We start from the raw sequence: 20,588 nt of genomic DNA, 5'->3' as shown, positions 1-20,588 counted from the left end.
CGGAACCCGTCTAAGGTTGACATCAGCGAGGTCTGTGGCCTGGTTGACGGAACCCGTCTTAGGTTGACATCAGCGAGGTCTGTGTCTTGGTTGACGGAACCCGTCTAAGGTTGACATCAGCGAGGTCTATGTCCTGATTGACGGAACCCGTCTAAGGTTGACATCAGCGAGGTCTGAGTCCTGGTTGACGAAACCCGTATAAGGTTGACATCAGCGAGGTCTGTGGCCTGGTTGACGAAACCCGTCTAAGGTTAACATTAGCGACGTATGTGGCCTGGTTGATGATTTGCTGTGCAAAGTTGCGTCCCTTGTCCACCCTAGAAACTTGTGGGTTCGAATCCCGGTTTGCCCAGATTATGTTTCTAGTTTTATCAGCACCATACACGTGCTCGTGGGTTTCACCAAAGTGGAAAACGTCTGAGACCTGCATCACTTCGGTCTTTCCTCGCACATTAGGCTGATACCAACTCACTCACTCAAAAGAGTCTATTCAAAAATAGCATTGCTAATTCACTTGTTTGGAAGGTATAGAAGATGTATTTCCAAAATAGAAAGAATTATTTGGTGTAGTCTTATTATGAAGAGTTGATGCATTGTCTATCACGACCCTTGTAATAACACGTTTCAGGGCTGATCAGGGGCGTTCGGGTAGCCTAGTGGTTAAAGCGTTCGCTCGTCACGCCGAAGACCCGGGTTCGATTCCCGGTACAATGTGTGAAGCCAAATTCTGGTGTCCCCCGCCGTGATATTGCTGGAATATTGCTAAAAGCGGCGTAAAACCGTACTCACTCACTCAGGACTGGTCATAGTTCGGGTTCATCAGTACGGAAGACTTTGGAAGGCCACAATTACGGGGCTGACATATAAGTCATACTTGGGTTTACAAAAACCAAATAAAACATAGGCAACGAGTATTTCTAGCTTTATTTCTTTATTTCTCGGCATACGTTTGTACATGCTGTTCATTGCCAGTACTGATGTCGCTGTACACATCCATCTTGACACTCAGGTATTCTGTCGTGTCGACGGAGAGGCGCATATCCAGTTCCAGATAGGGTGAAGAAGCACTTTCCTTCAGGCCCAAACGCAATAGACGCTGCAGGTGCTCGGGTCTCGACAAAAGGAATAACACATGGCTCTCCCAAAATAGCTGCTCCGTAGTTGAAATTGTCTACGCTGAAATGATAAAAATGTTATAATATACATCGCATGCAGTAGCACTGAGAAAGTATGGCTGTCAGATTTACCTTCTCATAATATTCTGCCTTTATTCGACATGAGGCCAAAGACCCCGACCCCAGTAGAGATTCCGGGTAAAAGAATATGTCCCCTGCAAATTATGCTTGTCGAAAGACGACTAAATAGATAGAGTGGTCAGGCTCGGTGTCTTGGTTGATTTAATGTAATTAATTTTTGTTTGTTTGGTTTTTTTTGTTTAACGCCGCACTCAGCAATATGTCAGCTATATGACGGCGGTCTGTAAAAAATCGAGTCTTGACCAGACAATCCTGTGATTGACATCACGAGCATCGATCCACGCAATCGAGATCGATGACTTGCATCAACCAAGTCAGCGAGCCTGACCACCCGATCCCGTTAGACGCCTCTTACGGCCAGCATAGTCGCCTTTTATGGCAAGCATGGGTTGCTGAAGACCTATTCTACCCCGGATCTTCACGGGTCGCATAGATCGATGTTCTTGGTGTCAACCTGGATTGTCTACGACGTTAAACAAGAAGCTGGTCATTTTTATATGTAAAAGGAATCATAAACTATATATACTGCAGCAAGCCCTGTTGTTTTAGCGTATTTTTGGCATTTACTTCTTTAGCTTGAAATTATCTATAACCTATTTCCGTTGCCTATTTTCAACTTTCACAGTTTACATTTATGATATCGACGTATTGTCATCGGTTTACCAATAAGGAACAATAGTTTGATCAACGACTAAACCCTTCTTAAAGAAACATGCCACAACGCTGTTGCCTGGTTGTGTGACGTATTCATGATATGCCGTCATCAATGAAACGACCGATGTTTGGTTGTGAATGTGGACGTTCTTTTGCTCCAACAGAAGAGGGGGCACGGGTGGCCAAGTCGTCAAAGTCGCCGTAATTCGCTGTGCAGAGTTGCGTCCCTTGTATTCGCCAGAAACCTATGATTGTGGGTTCGAATCCCGGTTCGCCCCGATTATGTTTCTAGGTTTGTCAGCACCATACCCATGCTCGTTGGTTTTGAAATGGTAAACGTCTGAGACCTACATCACTTTGGGCTTTCCTCCCACATTAAGCTGACACGCCGTGATATAGCGGCGTTAAACACAACTCCCTCACTCACTCCAACAGAAGAGAAGTAATAACTAGAAATTTGGATGTTTTCGTTTGGACTCAAATATAAAAGTCTACCCCAGAGAATAACCAGTCACGATAATCCACCGAAACAGAGTCTAACTTGCGGAGAAAGTGTTCGCAAAAATGGTAAGAATGTCCAGCCCTACCACACACTTGGTAAACAAGTAAGTGTCGCCTGACGCTACATAGCAATACTAAAGCCACGTGAGGGCGGCGTGTAATCAAACCAGTCAACTTAATGACCAGAAAATTCAACAGCACGATAACGCACTTACTGTTGTCTTTTTAAACCAAGGAATGTTTCAATCTACGGGGGTGCTAAACATTCGTCCAGTGTAAGTGAGGGTCAACTCCCTCTTTAAGTATCACACCAAGAACGTACAAACTTGATGGAGATTCGATTCTCCAAAAACTTGGATAACCCGTCTATTCACTTTTGTGGTCTCATGCCAGATGTTAATGGGAATATTTTATTGACTAACATTATGGTGAGGTGAGGTGAGGTACAAAGTTCTATGCAAAGCCTGCATGTGTCGTGGATCGGGATATGTGAGCGTCGAGCTGAGAGAGTGAACACCTGCATGCCATGTGGGACGGTGTATCTCAATGTCAAGGTGAGGCGAGGTGAAATTGGGTTTAACGTCGCGTCCAGTATTATTGAACTTATGTAGCGACGTGCATGCACGTGTATGTGTGTGTGTGTGGCTGCTTGTACTAGTCCGGACTGATGCCGATTTATAGTGCTAGCACACTGAAATACCACGCCGCAGTTTAACATGAATACCCCACTCAGACACAGTATACTGACTCCGAGCTAACCAGTTCTTGTTTAAGCCCCTTAATGCCGAGCGCCAGACAGGGTAACAACAAGTACCATCTTTTAACGTCTTTTGGCATGACGCGGCCGGGGATCGAACCCCGGACCTTCCGCTCTCCGGGCGGACGCTCTACCACTAGACCACGGAGGCGGTCGACTAACATTAAGCGGATCAAGGGGAAGATATAAACATATTACCAAGATGAGTTCCATTCTTTCACTGCTATTTTGTTTTGCCTTTTACGCCCAATGGAATCTGTTTCAACGGAAACTGTCGTTCCCTTGCGTTGAGGTTTTATATTTCCTTAAAAACATGTGTAAATAGACGTGGTTTCCCAAAATATCTTACACCATCGACAAAAATCGATCAACAATTGAAAATATAGAACACTCACTTGTAGAGAAGTATATTCGTGATCGTTTTAACCAGTAGTTCCGAACCATCTGCTGATATATCTGCTGACGTTATTGGTAACGGTAAGTGTAAAGAATTAAACGCTCCTAGTGCAACAGGGGTTTTTGCGGCCGATGCGCCATCTAGACGGTACAGTACACCGCCGAGCCCGCTGCTGATCACGTAGACATTGGCCTCGGGGTCCACCATGATGCTAGTTGCGGGAACACCACCTGGTAAACTGTAAAGTTAAACATGCTTACTCTACATTTACGGAAAACGTACACGGTTTCTGATTGGAATGTCACATTTTGTGCAGAGAATATCGATGGCACTTAAATATGTTTTTTGCGTTTATGAATGTATCAACGTAGACACCGGTATGCATACTTTGCGTAAACCCGCTACGTTGTTTTTACGATTATACCTACATAAACGGAAAAGAATTCAGTTCTTATACAATACACTTCTATATATCATGAACTACGCTCAAAGATGACTTTCGTTTACTGTCATTGACTCAACGCCGTCTACGCCTTATCGTTATTCATTTTCATAAACCCAAAGAAAATAGGGTATCAGGTCCAACACCACACCATCCCTACCCAAATTAAAGCGTAACATATAATAATGTGACAATGTTTACCTGACCCGGGTAATAGAAATGACATTTGAAGAACCCGCACTCACGAATTGTTGTGAGGTTATGACATTGGTGAGTCAAGGTGTCATGGACCCATGAAGATTCCGGGGTAGAATAGGTCTTCAGCAAGCCATACTTGCCGTAAAAGGTGACTATGCTTGTCGTAAAAGGCGATTAACGGGATCAGGTGGTCAGGCTCGCTGACTTGATTGATACATGTCATCGATCCCAATTACGTGGATCGATGCTCATGATGTAAATCACTGGATTGTCTGGTCCAGACTCGATTCTTTACAGACCGCGGTCATATAGCTGGAATATTGCTGAGTGCGGCGTTAAACAACAAACAAACAAACAAGGTGTCATGTCATATGGTAATTACCCGTGTGTACATCTTACCTGAACGTAAAGACGTCGGCCGGCACTGAGTCAATTTGCCTTGCATCAGCTGGCTCTGGGAACCTGTTGTAGCCCTCGCCACCATCAAGTAGGTAGACGCAGTTGTTGGTCGAGCCTATATTACACCGCCCAACAGCTACGTCGTTCCACACAGTAGTCGAAACATCACGTATCCTCAGGTTGGAAATACGCTTTGCATTTTGAGTTTGTATGACATTGATGAAGGTAGAATCTTCTTGGGCTGTATAAAGAAGGCCGGGGGTGTCCCGGCTAGCGGCAAAGCCCGAACTGTATACATTATCATTCAAACCAACAGTCCTACCAAACGTAAACTTCGCATCTGAAAAGTATAATACAGATCAATTCAAGGAAATAACTTTTTCAATTTCCAAACTAGATCATGTCTGTTTTTGGTTCGAGAATGTTACATGGGGATAAGTGATATTTGGAAAGATGTAACCACATTTGTAAAATAAACTATATATTTGTCTCGAATATGTGCTATGAGATGCGTACATAGGAAATACATAAAAATAAACATTCCTAACTTTAAATTATTACACTAAACATGATTATGTTATTTGGCAATATAGGAGTGAGGCATACCCTGTCCTAGACTAGTTTATCTGCCCTAGCGCGCTTGCGCTCCTCGCCTGCAGCCGCTAAGGAGTGAAGGGCAGGGATTTCACTGCGGTGAAACGTTGACGTGTTTCCATGAAGCGGGTCTGCCTGTCGAGGTGAGGTTAGGTGAAATTGGATTTAACGTCGCGTTCAAGATCTGTCTGTCGAGAGGGGACGGGGACAATCCTATAGCATATCGCTACGCGGGAAATGATGACCCAGTTTCCGTGTAGCGAGATGTTAGCACTTTTGGACAGTATGAATAACTGACGTGTCAGGCTACAGGCGAAAACATATTACCATTCATGAGGTAATAATTTGGGAGGTCGTCTGGTCAATAGTCAAATATAAGAAACGCGCTCACAGCATTGTGGGTTTCAGTTTTAACAATATCTCCATGTCTCCACTCATCTAGTTCATTATAAAATACTCGTCACGATATGGCTGAAATATTGCCCATGTGACGTTAAATAATAACTCACTCACATTATAAAATAATATTACTATAGCTATTACTATGAGGAGATGAATTATGAACAGATAATAATAACTTTACCATTTTATGTATATTAATGTCAACTGTATCATGTATAACACAATGATTGTGTCACCTTCATACCTTTTCTTCCTTAGAAACAATAACACTAGATTGTTTTCATAATATGTTTGTCTTCTACTTTCATATTACATAAATATCTAAACTCAAATGTGCCATTTTCTCATTCCTAATTCTGAAGGTACAACATGCAATTTACATTTTTTATCTTTTGGTTTACTTATGTGCGCTTTATGGCAGTATATGTGTTTGCATCAATAGGTATTTAGTAAAAACTATTTGCGCCGTGTTGATCCTCTAGCTCAAAGTTATCTTGTATGATATGTTATCAGTTTCAAGGGAACTAAGAGCGTCCACATTTTCCACTGTCCATCCGCTACGGAAGCTCCTATCCGCCATGGTGAACAGTGTTTATTTCTCAAAAATAACGCAGTGATGTAAAGAAAATACATTTTACAGATAATCAAATCCAGATGAAGATTACGATGCTCAATGTATTGATTTGAAGTATATCTTTTAGCGATGTTTGAACAGTGACTTTGACCCAACAGTTCAATACAGCTTCAGAAGAAACATCTCTCCAACTTGTATGATCTCATAGTGGGAACTATCAGATCGAAGGACGACATTCAAGCAGTCCCATTTGTTGGTTCCATCAAACAGTGCCAATTCCCTTTATTGTAGAGCGACAATAGCACATCCAGTGATTGCATGTACAAACAGGAGGTGCAGCTTGATGATGTGAAAAGGTACCTGGATTTCAGAGATACTGTACACTTTGTAATGGGTTCCGTACAAACATCATATGGAGATACGTTCTAGGAGTGGCTTGTGTGACCAGTACCAGCAAATATATGCCTGTATCAAAAACAACAACAAGTGCTGTGTTTGTACAGTATCCATTGCAGTTGGTGCTACTGACCAGTCCCCATCTGCAGTGCTTTGCTTGCTAGTCAGTCCTCCGATTTCAAATTTGTTGAGTTATTTAATTGGTCTATCCTTATTTTTGAAAATTTGCCAGAAATAACGTCCATGATGTAGTGGTTTCATGTCAAAAGCAACATCGGTTTGGCACAAGCAGACAATTTCTGTGCCCTTCCCCACTGTTCAGCAGCTTTTGTTGAGGAAGTATTGTCATATTATCCAACACCACAAGGGTCTCTGGTCAGTAGTGATCACGAACATAGGACACATTGTGGTCACACAACTGGCCGTAGGTGGCATCAACAGGCCAGGGCAAGCTTCGGAGCAGGTGGCCACGGTCAAGGATGAAGCATGAACCATCGTCAAGAATGAAGCATGAACCACCGTCAAGGTAGAAGCATGAACCATCGTCAAAGATGAAACATGAACCATCGTCAAGGATGAAGCATGAACCACCGTCATGGATGAAGCATGAACCATCGTCAAAGATGAAGCATGAACCATCGTCAAGGATGAAGCATGAACCATCGTCAAGAATGAAGCATGAACCACCGTCAAGGATGAAGCATGAACCATCGTCAAAGATGAAGCATGAACCATCGTCAAGGATGAAGCATGAACCACCGTCATGGATGAAGCATGAACCATCGTCAAAGATGAAGCATGAACCACCGTCATGGATGAAGCATGAACCATCGTCAAGGATGAAGCATGAACCACCGTCATGGATGAAGCATGAACCATCGTCAAGGATGAAGCATGAACCACCGTCAAGGATGAAACATGAACCATTGTCAAGGATGAAGCATGAACCATCGTCAAGGATGAAGAATGAACCATCGTCAAGGATGAAGCATGAACCATCGTCACGGATGAAGCATGAACCATCGTCAAGGATGAAGCATGAACCATCGTCGAGGATGAAGAATGAACCACCGTCAAGGATAAAGCATGAACCACCGTCAAGGATGAATCATGAACCATCGTCAAGGTTGAAGCATGAACCATCGTCAAGGATGAAGCATGAACCACCGTCAAGGATGAATCATGAACCATCGTCAAGGATGAAGCATGAACCATCGTCAAGGATGAAGCATGAACCATCGTCAAGGATGAAGCATGAACCATTGTCAAGGATGAAGCATGAATCATCGTCAAGGATGAAGCATGAGTAAGAAGATCGTGGATCGTGGACATGAGGAGGGTGGTAGTTTGGCAAACTCGTGAAGAAGATGGAATTCCATTTCAGAGATACCCTTTACCATACATGTGACCTTCATGGATAATACAGTTGAGTTCACTTCTACCTCTACCCCACGCAAAGTGATCTGGTTCTTTTCACAACTGATGCTGGTCATTCGAACGTTCCTCTTCAACTTTATATCTGCATATGTGTGACTAGTCATAGCTGTAGCTGACTGGATACCAAGTGAAATTGCTTGCACATTAGCACATTTGCCAGCAACAACACCGCTCGTTATACATACTAGTCAGTCTTGCTTTCCCTGTGGTCTTTTCCACGGAATCACATATTGGAATGCATCGGGGCATGGCATGCACCCACTTGGCGATTGTGCTGTCTGTTATTCATCACATGCAATACATCTAGAGATCTCCAGCAATCGCTTTAAATCTTGTTCAGTTGCCTGGACAGGTTTAGTTTAGTTAAGCATGCAAACTTTCCTTCATGTAACTACAGTAGGTTCTAAGCAAACGTGTCCCCATTGCACATACTATGTGCAGCAGAAAAGTTTAAAAGCATGGAGCAAGGACAATAACCTTGTAAAAAAGGAATTTAATTCACCAATTTTCGACTTCATTTAAGATCATGACCATCTTCATCAATGTATAAGATTTGTCCCATTTGAGAAGCTGACGGACGGACTCCTTTCCTATATCCCCCGACCCACTTTGTGGAGGTGGATAAAAATGCAAATTATAGTTAAGATGTAAAGCAGTGAGTAATAAAGGTTTCAAACCAACCTTACAGTAAAACTAAATAAAATTATAAAAAATTGTTTCTTAAATGCTAATAAGCCAGTTTTTTTGGAAAGATCATACGAAGAGCTTTCATTTGATGTTTTGCATGATTTCTTGAATATAAAACTAGAAAATTCCATATCATATTATAAAATAATGGCGGCAATTTGAAAATGCCATCGGGAGGAACTGGGGGAATATTGTGCTGGGGGCAACGTATGACTTTCTAAAGGTCTCCTATGCACGTTTTCTACTATTTTTTTCAGGTTGTTACAAAGTTTCTCAAACAACATAAACATCCAGGGAGACGAGTACGTACGTATCTTTGTTAAAACATATTACAATTTGAGTGGTAAGAGTAGTTTCAACATTCGTCCTGTAAACCTCATGGAATATGTTCTATTTTTAGAAAAATGTTTTTCACCTTTGCAATGGCCAAACAGGGGTATATTTCTTGTAATAATTACATTTATGTGTATCATTATACTAGTATTTAAATATACATTAGCAAAGGAATAAACTCAACTCTTGATTAGCATGAAATTGGCTCTGGAAGGATTATTCGCATTAACATGCGATGGTATTATGAATTCCATTTCTAAAAGAGTATATATTTGCTGTGTGTACAGATAGTTGTGATCGTTGCGTTGACAAAAGATTATGTTAATTAGAATTGAAGCCAATTTGTAATATGTAAAGTATCATTATATTTGTTGTGTATAAATACCATTACTAAGATCGAGTATGGCAAAATATACACCATGCGTTCATTATCTTTAAGCTTTTGCAGGTCTACCAATGGAAACCAGCTGAGAGCAACCAAACTATGGAATATGTACATACTTTGAATAGAAATAGCCACACAAATTCCAAACAAAACACAATCCCCATAAAGTGTGCATCGTAATGATTAAAACCTGCAATTGGAAACAAACACACTAAATTAGCAGACCGCACGCGTTCGGTTTGTCGCGGTCTCCGTTGAAGGTATGCACACATTATGGAGCTTGTGTCCTGTTTAGAATGTGTGTGGCTATGTCTATTCAAATTGTGTTCCATAGTTTGGTTGTTCTCTTCTGGTTTTTATTGGTGGGCCTGTTTTGCTGATGGTCGCAATTATAAGTGTCACACCTTAACATACACCAATGGCAGTCGTGGAACTTAGGTCCTACCTGGAACACGTGTCCACATCATACTAAGCATTAAAGGTGATGGGCTCTCTTGGAGTGACACATAGAAACCTTCTCCATTTGGAATCCACGTGATTCCGCGGACTTGGTTGCCAGCGATGAACGGAAGGGGAATAGGGCAGTCTAGGCTGTCGAAATCAGTACCGTTTATGCGGAAAAGATATATGTGGTCAACCGTTTGAATAAGAATCTTTGAGTCGTCACATGAAATGTCTGCAGCCAGAATGACCGTTTGACCAAAGGCAATGGATGGAACATGGAACTGCTTCAGCTTCTTTGTTGTGACTGAATCACCGTCCATCACCAGTTTTCTCAACTCCGACGAACCGGGAGGAGAGCCGGAGGAGAAGAAGAATATCTCTGCATGACTGTTTACAATAATTGCTGACGACCCACGCGATTTTGGCGATCTAAAAGAAAATGTTTAAACCATTAAAATGAGTTGCGAGAATAAAACTTCAGAAACAATACGCATTACAAACCAGTCAATAAAAATACGAATCAGCTTAGTGTAGCAAAGAACCGGAAAAGGATTGTAACGCCAAACAAATGAACATTTGCAACGGTTTATTAGGAACAATTTGGTACTGTTCCGAGCTGCGTCCTTTAGCTGCGAAGATGCACTGATGGCAAGTTCGAAACCAATATTCTGATCCTTTGTGTGGTTGACTCATACCCGTGCACGTGGGGTTTTAAGTCAGTTATAAACGGCAATGAAATTCTTCGCTTTATTTTTCATTCTTTCGCTGACAGAGAACCATCACTTGAGACACTTCAACATTTATAAATGAAGCAACACCATTGCGGGCACAATGTATGGTACCATGTGGTGATTAGGGATTAGAACAGGTCCCCTCCAACCAATGCACTTCGTAATGTGCAGCAATATGGAGCGGGTAGTCTGGCGTGATACCTTGATTGGTTGCGTGTCGTACCAGAAAGGCGTACTCATAATTCATATCATTGGTTTGGCTGGTCCAGATATTGACATGCAGAGATCATATTGTCTTAAAAAAGGGGTTTAAAGCAAGTCATAAATTGACTTTTGAACAGATAATGCACAGGACCGTGTTATTTTAGCAAAATTAAAAGTTTGACTATATTGCGTGTTGTGATTTAATAAACGCAACATATCTGCAAATACGCTACAGTCCAATTAATATTACATTGGCTGTTTTGGGTTCCAATAAATATTCAGCGATTTCGAAACTATACTGTTTGTTTGTTTGTTGTTTACGCCACAATTAGCAATGTGCCAGTTATATGACGGCGTTCTGTAAATAATCGAGTCTGGACCAGACAATCCAGTGATTAATATCATGAACATCAATCCACGCAATTGGGTTCGATGACATGCATCAACCAAGTCATTAAACTATACTGACACAATTTGGCAACGCATATTCGATTATATTTTGTAATTATATTTGGCAAAATTGCCACAAATGTCTAATTAATGTGTTTGGGGTATTTGGGCTTGAGATAAAAAACACAGCACTATAGTCGTTCGGGTTCGAATCTCATCCGATGTTATACGTGATGAAGAACGTGACATTTCATACGTCTCGTTTTGCACGTCGTGCCTTGAATGTGGATACATAAATAGCAAGGTTAACACCACACGTCATAAACATGCCCCGCTTCATAAACATGCCCCGCTTAGAAGAGAGTAATCTCACTGGCTGGTTTCACGCAGACAGATGTTACACCCATTTACAGTGTATCAAATGACCATTGCTCGACTTTTGACACGTTATCGGAAAACAGGTAGCGTCCATGAAAGACCAGGCTATGTCATTTGACAGTGTCGAAGATGCAACACTAACTGTAACATAATATCCTGACACATTTAGGAGTCCTAGTTTTTGTTTATTTTTTCCTCGGCATTTAATACCATTCAGCCTCATCTGCTGAGTCAAAAACTTCAAAATGTCAGCGTAAACTCCAACCTAATTAAATGGGTGGCTGATTTCTTTGTAAACCGACCACAGTCACAGTGAACGGAACCCGCGCGTCTCTTGGTCATGTGTCAGAATTAGTGTCTCCTAGATTCTGAGGTCAACGCTAGAAGATAAATAAAACATTTAAATATTGATCCAACTATTATGTCCATGTTTTAGATCTTTTGGCTTTTACAATGTAACCCAAACCACCTTCGGGAAAACCTGACCTGACCTGACCTGACCTGACCTTGTGGACCAGGTCGCCGTCGACTTTATCAGGGTAACATCATGCGTCATCACCATTGGTTGCAGAGAATTTAGTTTTGTCATCAGTATGGCCGCAGACAAATGCAATTCTTTGGAAGGATCGTTTTTAGCTTCTGGGTTGATGGATGGAACAGAACGCATACACAGAAGACGACACTTGAGACTTGTTGACGCTTGTGTTCGTACCGTGGCCGTATTGGAGAAGGTTTGAGGCGTAATTAATGTACATTTCAAGGAGTGATCGCGTTGTCATGAACGGCAACTTGCACAACGTAATGTGGACAATGTAGTCATAACGTTCCCCGATACACTGCAATTCCTTCAATAGGCCGGCATTAATGTGATGGCATGGCCCTTATTTTCCCCTGATCTAAATCCGACAGAACACATGTTGGAGGAGCTAGGACAGCGTAAGCGCTGACGTCAACGTCAAGTCCATGACGTTCCGTCCAGATTCATGAATAAAGGAACAACCCATCTTTGTGACTTCAGATACAGACCTATTGATCTTGGGTTATAAAACTCCTGCATTTTTCTGCTGGAATTGCCATCGTCCAGTGCCTCCTGTGCACTAATTCTGTCATCATTCTTTGTCATGCGAATACATATTTACAGCTAAAATCGTTTTCGTTTCATACATTCCGAGTTAAAGTTGATCATTCGTTTTTATTGTGTCAGTGGACCCGTGACGATCCGGGGTAGAATAGGTCTTCAGCATCCCATGCTTACCGTAAAAGGCGACTATGCTTGTCGTAAGAGGCGACTAACGGGATCGGGTGGTCAGGCTCACTGACTTGGTTGAAGCATGTCATCAATCCCAAAAGCGTGGATCGATGCTCATGATATTAATTACTGGATTGTCTGGTCCAGACTCGATTATTTACAGACCGCCGTCATATATAGCTGGAATATAGCTGAGAGCGGCGTAAAACAACACACCAACCAATCATTGTGTCAGTATATGTACCTAAAATGTTTATGCCCCTAACATAATTAGTTTGTACTGAGATGTACTGTAAAATATATATTTGTGTAATGACTTAGTAACTTACGAGTACTGGATGGTGAGATCAGATGTGAAAGAGGCATCAGTCGTAACATCAGTGGGCTCCCTGAACTTGTACACTTCGGTCTGACTGGTATCTCCTCCCACCCCTGCGTCCTGAACGTAGACGCATGTGTCTGTACTCCCCTCGTCGCAGGGTCCTACGGCAATACCTTCCCAGTCATCATTGACAGCATCGGTGAGAGTGAACTTGGCTAAAATGGTGCCCGTCGTGCTGTCAGCAGCCAGAACCACGTTAATGTTACGGCCGATGTAGTAGAGAACATTGTCATGGAGTCTACTTGCAGCGATACCGGTGACTTCGAATGCTCCGCCGACTGCCGCGTCGACGTCTACTGTAGCAATCTGCTTTAGCAAACCGAACCCTACAGGAAGAAAGGTTAGACTTCAGAAAAAAACATATCCTTGTTGTTTGAGGTGAGGTGAGGTGAAATGGGGTTTAACGTCGCGTCCAAGATTATTGCACTTATATAGCGACGTGCAATTACGTGTGTGTGTTTGTGTGGTTGTTTGTACTAGTCCGGACTGATGCCGATTTATAGTGCTAGCTCACTGAGATACCATGCCGCAGTTTAACATGAATACCCAACTCAGACACAGTATACTGACTACGAGGCGACAAGTCCTTGTTTTAGCCCCTTAATGCCGAGCACCAGACAGGGTAACAACAAGTACCATCTTTTAACGTCTTTTGGTATGACGCGGTCGGGGATCGAACCCCGGACCTTCCGCTCTCCGGGCGGACGCTCTACCACTAGACCACGGAGGCGGTCTGTTGTTTGACATCTCATCATGGTCATATCAGTGTGGGGTTCGATGGCCACAGCACTCATTCCCTAACTTGACAATGATCTTAATGTATGCATTTCAAGTTCTCTTAACCAAACAAAAACGACCAACCCTATTCTATATCGATCGTACAACTCCGAACATGAATCACCATCAAATAGCGATGATACCAGGTGTTCGAGTAAAGGTGAGCGTATCCTGCCCCTCCCGTGGCACTTGTCACAATGCCAAACCATTAAGTGGGATTACCTAGCAATACGTTTACTGGAAATAGGTCAACATTCGTTTTCCATAATGCCGTACAGAATTTTGGTCCAAGGTTGTGACTGACCGAACCCTACTCCATATTGTGCAAGGAAGGGTCACTGGACAGTACTATCGGGGCAACAAACTGACACCCTTTGTTGTCCCGTTTAGCGTGTGGGTCGACGTTTGGTATTTCAGGACGACAACGCCCGTGTTCGAATCGGGCACCACCAGCAGCAACAATATACATAGTATTCCATGACCAGCAATGAGCCCAGACGTATTTCCCCTTTAACACCTCTGGGTTGGTTGGTTGGTTGTTTGGTTGTTTAACGCCACACTCAGCAATATTCCAGCTATATGACGGCGGTCTGTAAATAATTGAGTCTGGACCAGACAATCCAGTGACTGACATCATAAGCATCGATCCACGCAATTGGGATTGATGACATGCATCAACCAAGTCGCCGAGCCTGACCACCCGATCCCGTTAGTCGCCTTTTACGACAAGCATGGGTTGCTGAAGACCTATTCTACTCCGGATCTTCACGGGTCTCACCTCTGAGACATGATAGGGAGCCGTTTACATCAACGTCACAGGACCCAACCACGTGGGCTGAACTTGGTCAGGCGCTGCAGGATGAGTGGATGAGTGACTCTCCCAAGATCGCCATTGGGAGTCTCAGACACAGGCTGCCTCGTCGAGTGAATGAATGTTTGACAAATCGTGGCGCTATTACACACCACGGATCCAAAAACGTCGACATTTTCCATCTTACCCATATTGTCCTTCAGGATCGTTGGCGATCATAACATATACTGTCATATTTCTCTTCCGGTTGTAATGTGTGCGTAAATCAGTATCATACAACTATTACTAGAAAAAAAATTCTATTACAATTGTGGAAATTTTAAGTTATTTCCGAGTGTCCCATCTTTTTAAAGAGGAAATATGCTTGGTTTCGTCTGATTTGAATCATGAATATCAACGCAGTATATTTTGGACATCACTGTGTGCCAAACTCCCACCAAACACACTCGACCTGGACACGAGAAGAATGACGTTCACTTTCAAATTCCCTTCTGCCAAATCCTAGCGTTATCGGTTGACGGAGATGCTGATAACTATCGGTCACAAAAATGTTTGTTAACAATCAAACGTCATGAATAAAGTTTGTTTTTTAAATATTCTTATGTTTTAATTTACATTTTTTATCGTTTGTTTCAATGAGTGAATCACCGTAACCGTCCCAATATGTTTTATGAACATTATCATCTGTATGCAAACGATTTGCCTTCGTTAAGAGTCCAATCAGCCCAATCAGGGTTAAGGACAACGTATGCAGTTCTGATGGGTTATCGGCAGCCATGCATTTATGGATCCACATGTTTTTGTTTGTTTGTTGTTTAACGCCAGACTCAGCAATATTCCAGTTATATGACGGCGGTCTGTAAATAATCGAGTCTGAACCAGACAATCCAGTGACTGACACCATGAGCATGGCAATTGGGATCGATGACATGCATCAACCAAGTCAGCGAGCCTGACCACCCGATCCCGTTAGTCGCCTCTTACGACAAGCATAATCGTCGGATCGACATGTAGACTGTCGAGTGTAACTACTGTAAAATCAAAACAATGGTCACATGTAACAATATATCAAGTGTGTGAATGTTTATGAAATGGAAAAGATTTACTTATAAATAATCATGTTAGGCTTATGCCACGAGACTTGAATTTTTCACCGTTCTTCAATTCTGGTCACCGTTTGTTTCCATAGGTTTATGACGTAGAGGCGTGGCATCTTTGTTGTTTGCAACTTGTCAACTAATCTTACAATTAAAGACAAGACACAGCACATCCACCCAGTACTAAAATAGCAGATATGGTGATGATCCGTGAATAAATACTATGATGGCATATTTACATTCAAAATATCGTGTAACAACACTTCAAACCTTCAGACAAAAAATGTCGTCAGTTGCTGTGATCTATCGCATTTGAATATGCCTTACGTCGCTTTTCCTGCTTATAATATTTACATCCCATTTCAAGAGGGATGGGTTAAGTTTGTGGTTTAACACCGTATTAGGCAATATTCCAGATATATCACGATGGCCGTTATTGATCGAGTTTGGACAGATTCCACAAAACGGTAACGCCCACGTCGTCGATGTACATTGACACATTATCAAGTCACCGTGTCTGACCGCCCGATCCATTTGGATGCCTGGCACGACAAGCGTAGGCGTAGGGGACCGATTCCAACACCTAATCTCCACGAAACAACCGTCAGAGAATAGGAGAACATTTTAGGAATTACAACAACCGAAAACACCAAGTATGCGTTAAGCTTTCAGCGGAATCCCCGCGAAATCCAAATGTGAGAGAATATAGCACTTTATGAATTACAAAACACCACCACCAAGTATGTGTTTTATTGTCAGCGTATTTAATTACCAATGCAAAAGCAACCGGTATAAGTGCAATTGTAAGCAGATGATGGTGGTCTCCGACTAAGCCAACATCTTATTTCTTTTATATGCTTGTCAGTCAATAGGTGCTACAGTATACTACGATCTCAAGACCCGTGACGATCCGGAGTAGAATAGGTCTTCAGCAACCCATGCTTAACGTAAAAGGCGACTATGCTTGACGTAAAAGGTGACTATGCTTGTCGTAACAGGCGACTAACGGGATCGGGTGGTCAGGCTCGCTGACCTGGTTGATGCATGTCATCGATCCCAATTGCGTGGATCGATGCTCATGATTTTAATCACTGGATTGCCTGGTCCAGACTCGAATATTTACAGACCGCCGTCATATAGCTGGAATATTGCTGAGTGCTGCGTTAAACAACAAACAAACAAACTACGATCTCAACACAGATTTCACCTTGTTCATATTATCCTTCTTCCCGTCTGCAACTTGGATTTAGAAACATCACTCATTTTACTTACTTGGATACGTTGGGTCGAAATAGTCTTTTATCTTCAATCTCGGGGAAATACCTGGGAAGTATACAGACATCATTACACAAGCAAGAAAAGTCACATGTGAACATTTTACATCAAAATTACAATTACTATATATACATGTGGTATAGGGTTCAGGAGGTCTATGAGATAATGTTCACCTATTTCCTCTATTGTATCATGCGGTTTATTACTGGTTTGCTATGCAGGGTGACCGCTCTACGGTTAATAGTTCAAAACTATATTGGGACACAGGTGTCCCAGTCGTCTTAGACGCCGAAATTCGCTGTGCAGAGTTACGCATCTTGGACCTTCCAGAAACATATTATTGTGGGTTCGAATCCCGGTGCGCCTAATTATGCTTCTAGGCTTGTCAGCATGATACTCGTGTTCGTGGGTTTCACCAAAAGTGGTAAACGTCTTACAGTTTCCTTCAACATTGAGCTGACGCGCCGTGATATAAATGGAGTATTGTTTAAAGAGGCGTTAAACAAACTCACTCACTCACTCACTCACTCACTCACTCACTCACTCACTCACACTCATTCACTCACTCAAAACTATATAACAGACTAGTCATGATGACATAAAGCACATAAAAGTAGACAACTTGCACCTCAAGAGAAAACTAGGTGAAAGGCACAGTTTAAGGATGCTTGTAATATAATAACAAGAAGCCAACATCTTAAGCACTGGGGTTCTCTGCCTTACATGAGGAGACCGAAAGCGAGAAAGTGAGAACATGAAAAATGAGTTTAGAAGTTCTGTTCTTGCAGGCATTGTCACAGAGTGAGTCATACTGTATACAGTTGTGCTTGTAGCAAAGGCTTATTATGAATAAAATATTCACAATTAAAAAACCGACAAAATCCTTTCGATATTCAAAAGAAATCTCTGCCAAGATCAGAGTCGATTTTACGATTCCGACCAAGTGTTTATTGGTCACTATCAAAAGTGATGATACCAGGTGTTCGCGAACAGGTGAGCGTATCCTGCCCCACTGGTGGCACCCATCACAAACGCATGCAAAGGCAAGGCAATTGTTCATATGGTACAAGACAAAATAGGGATTCCGAATTACATCGGACATCATTTTTGTCACTGATGCGTCAAATTTGGAAATGTCCTCAACATGTTACCATGAAACGTTGCCATGGCCTTGAAGGTTTTAAACTTGACCAAACAGCAAGAGTCTTATGGTGGTCTTTGAAATCTTGTTTGAACGAGCACGTCGGAAATGTAGCCACTGAGGGCTGGAGCTGCAGGACTATTGCTCGACATAAAGATGAAGTTGACTATTGAAAAATTGAAGTCAGAAATAGTCCAACTATAATACGGCAAACTGTTTTGCTCTACCAGACAAGCCATAAGCAGCGCCTGGTCTCCAGATAAAGTTTCGAGAACTCTTTGGGTATGTATTGGTTACCAGGATCCATTCCATCCCGGAATTGCAATGGGGATCAATTATTTAAATGTCATCAGATATACGTATAGAGAATAGATGTTTGCACAACCACGACCACCAGCACTCATTCAGGACAGATAAACCATTCTTACGAACTCAGTACCATGTTCCTGCAGCGTGACTTGTTATTATGTCTGTCCCTGTCGGGTTTTGCGGGGACTTACCTTGGACTAATGACAGCATTGAGAGAAAAAGCAAAAATTCTCTCCCCATCATCTTCTCTGTTTCAGCAACTGATAAAGACCTTCAGGAACACCATTCGACAAAATAATGTCGACGTTTAGTATCAAATATGCCTAAGAGCAACATCCTAAAGTTTTCTTATCTTCACTTACGCATGGCCTATGAAAAGTTTTTATGACCATCCAAAATAGAAAAATCATTGTTTGTTATTCCCATTATCCATCATGATAACAAAGACATTATGTCTTACGCCCGGGAGTATTTACAGTGAAGAAAGGTTGATACAATGAAAGATGATACCATTATATGCTTATATCATACAGAAACCAACGGCCTTTTTCATTTTTCCAAATGCGTAAATGAAAAGGGCGTTAATAGTGAGTTAAGATTTAATTCATATCGACAATATTTCAGCTGTATTGTGTTTTAATATCATATTCAATAAACAAGACATATTACTGTTTGGACCTTATCACGCGTATGGTATACTGAAGCCTGAAGGGATCCTGAAAGATGTTTGACCCGTGAAGACCCGGGGGTAGAATAGGTCTTCAGCAACCCATGCTTGCCGTAAAAGGCGACTATGCTTGTTGTAGGAGGCGACTAACGGGATCGGGTGGTCAGGCTCGCTGACTTGGTTGAAGCATGTCATCGATCCCAATTGCGTGGATTGATGCTCATGACATCAATCACTGGAATGTCTGGTCCAGACTCGATTATTTACACACCGCCGTCATATAGCTGGACTATTGCTGAGTGCTGCGTAAAACAACAAACAAACAAACAAAGTTAGAGATGTTTACACTTAAAACAGCGGTTGTTATGTTTGTAGTAGGGTAGAATGGAGTTTAACATAACTTGGTAGAATATTACAGAGTATCACATGAGTGTGGGAGGAAATCCAAAGGTCAGATACGTTTAATACTGAATTCTATTGTTAGATAACCGTGCTTAGAAGAAACTCAAGTTTAAGCTTAATAGCTGAGTTTTAAAAAACACTAAGTGTTATTATTAAATGTGAAACCCATTATAGTGATACACATTCCAGCAGCATTTCAGCTCTCTGAACCTTTTATTTTGTGTGAAGAATGAAACCCAACGTCCACAATTATGACTATTTAGCAGCATCAACAATAATAGATTCCACGCCATGTAAATGTAAAACGTCAAAGCCAGAGACCAACCAGCCACAGTCGTCCGACGAAACTGATTCCACCGACCGCAAAAGACAAAACTGCGGTGACAATTATATGAACTGATCACTGAAAATCAGTGATGACACCAGGTGTTCGCGAAAAGGGCAAGCATGTCCTACCCTACCGGTAGCACCCGCCACAATGTGCAGAACCAAGTAAGCGTTTGCTGCCAGAGTGAGTGAGTGAGTGAGTATAGTTTTACGCCGCTTTTAGCAATATTCCAGCAATATCACGGCGGGGGACACCAGAAATGGGCTTCACACATTGTACCCATGTCGGGAATCGAACCCGGGTCTTCGGCGTGACGAGCGAACGCTTTAACCACCAGGCTACCCGACCGCCCCGTTTGCTGCCAGACGCCTCAGAGCAGTACTACATATTCAAATAACATAATGATCTTATCATCTTTACATTGTGTTCGTTTTATAAAAATATTTTGGATTTATTTAACTCAAACGTAATAACCTTAATCACATTTGGTTCTTATAGGTATATAAAAGGAAACTATAATTTAACGACAAATCTCAGTTTCATTTTGGTGCAGGACATCATTCACGTATTTCAAGCACGGAAACTCCAAGG

General features: G+C 42.1%; 1 protein-coding gene across 1 annotated transcript; it reads right to left on the bottom strand.

Moving 5' to 3' along the window:
* Positions 1-926: 926 nt before the first annotated feature.
* Positions 927-18,844, bottom strand: LOC124131712. Its single transcript, XM_046495179.2, has 7 exons — positions 18,792-18,844; positions 17,148-17,198; positions 13,138-13,516; positions 9,858-10,285; positions 4,605-4,944; positions 3,564-3,803; positions 927-1,176 (listed from the first exon to the last, which is right to left on the bottom strand). Exons 1-7 carry the CDS (start codon positions 18,841-18,843, stop codon positions 963-965), a joined length of 1,704 nt encoding a protein of 567 aa, XP_046351135.2. The 5' UTR covers position 18,844; the 3' UTR covers positions 927-962.
* Positions 18,845-20,588: the final 1,744 nt, after the last annotated feature.

This window comes from Haliotis rufescens, unplaced genomic scaffold, assembly GCF_023055435.1.
Source record: "Haliotis rufescens isolate VD_foot unplaced genomic scaffold, xgHalRufe1.0.p SCAF_1, whole genome shotgun sequence".
NCBI lineage: Eukaryota > Metazoa > Mollusca > Gastropoda > Lepetellida > Haliotidae > Haliotis > Haliotis rufescens.
Note: the sequence above shows the minus strand (reverse complement) of the source record. Positions and strands in the feature narration are given on the sequence as shown.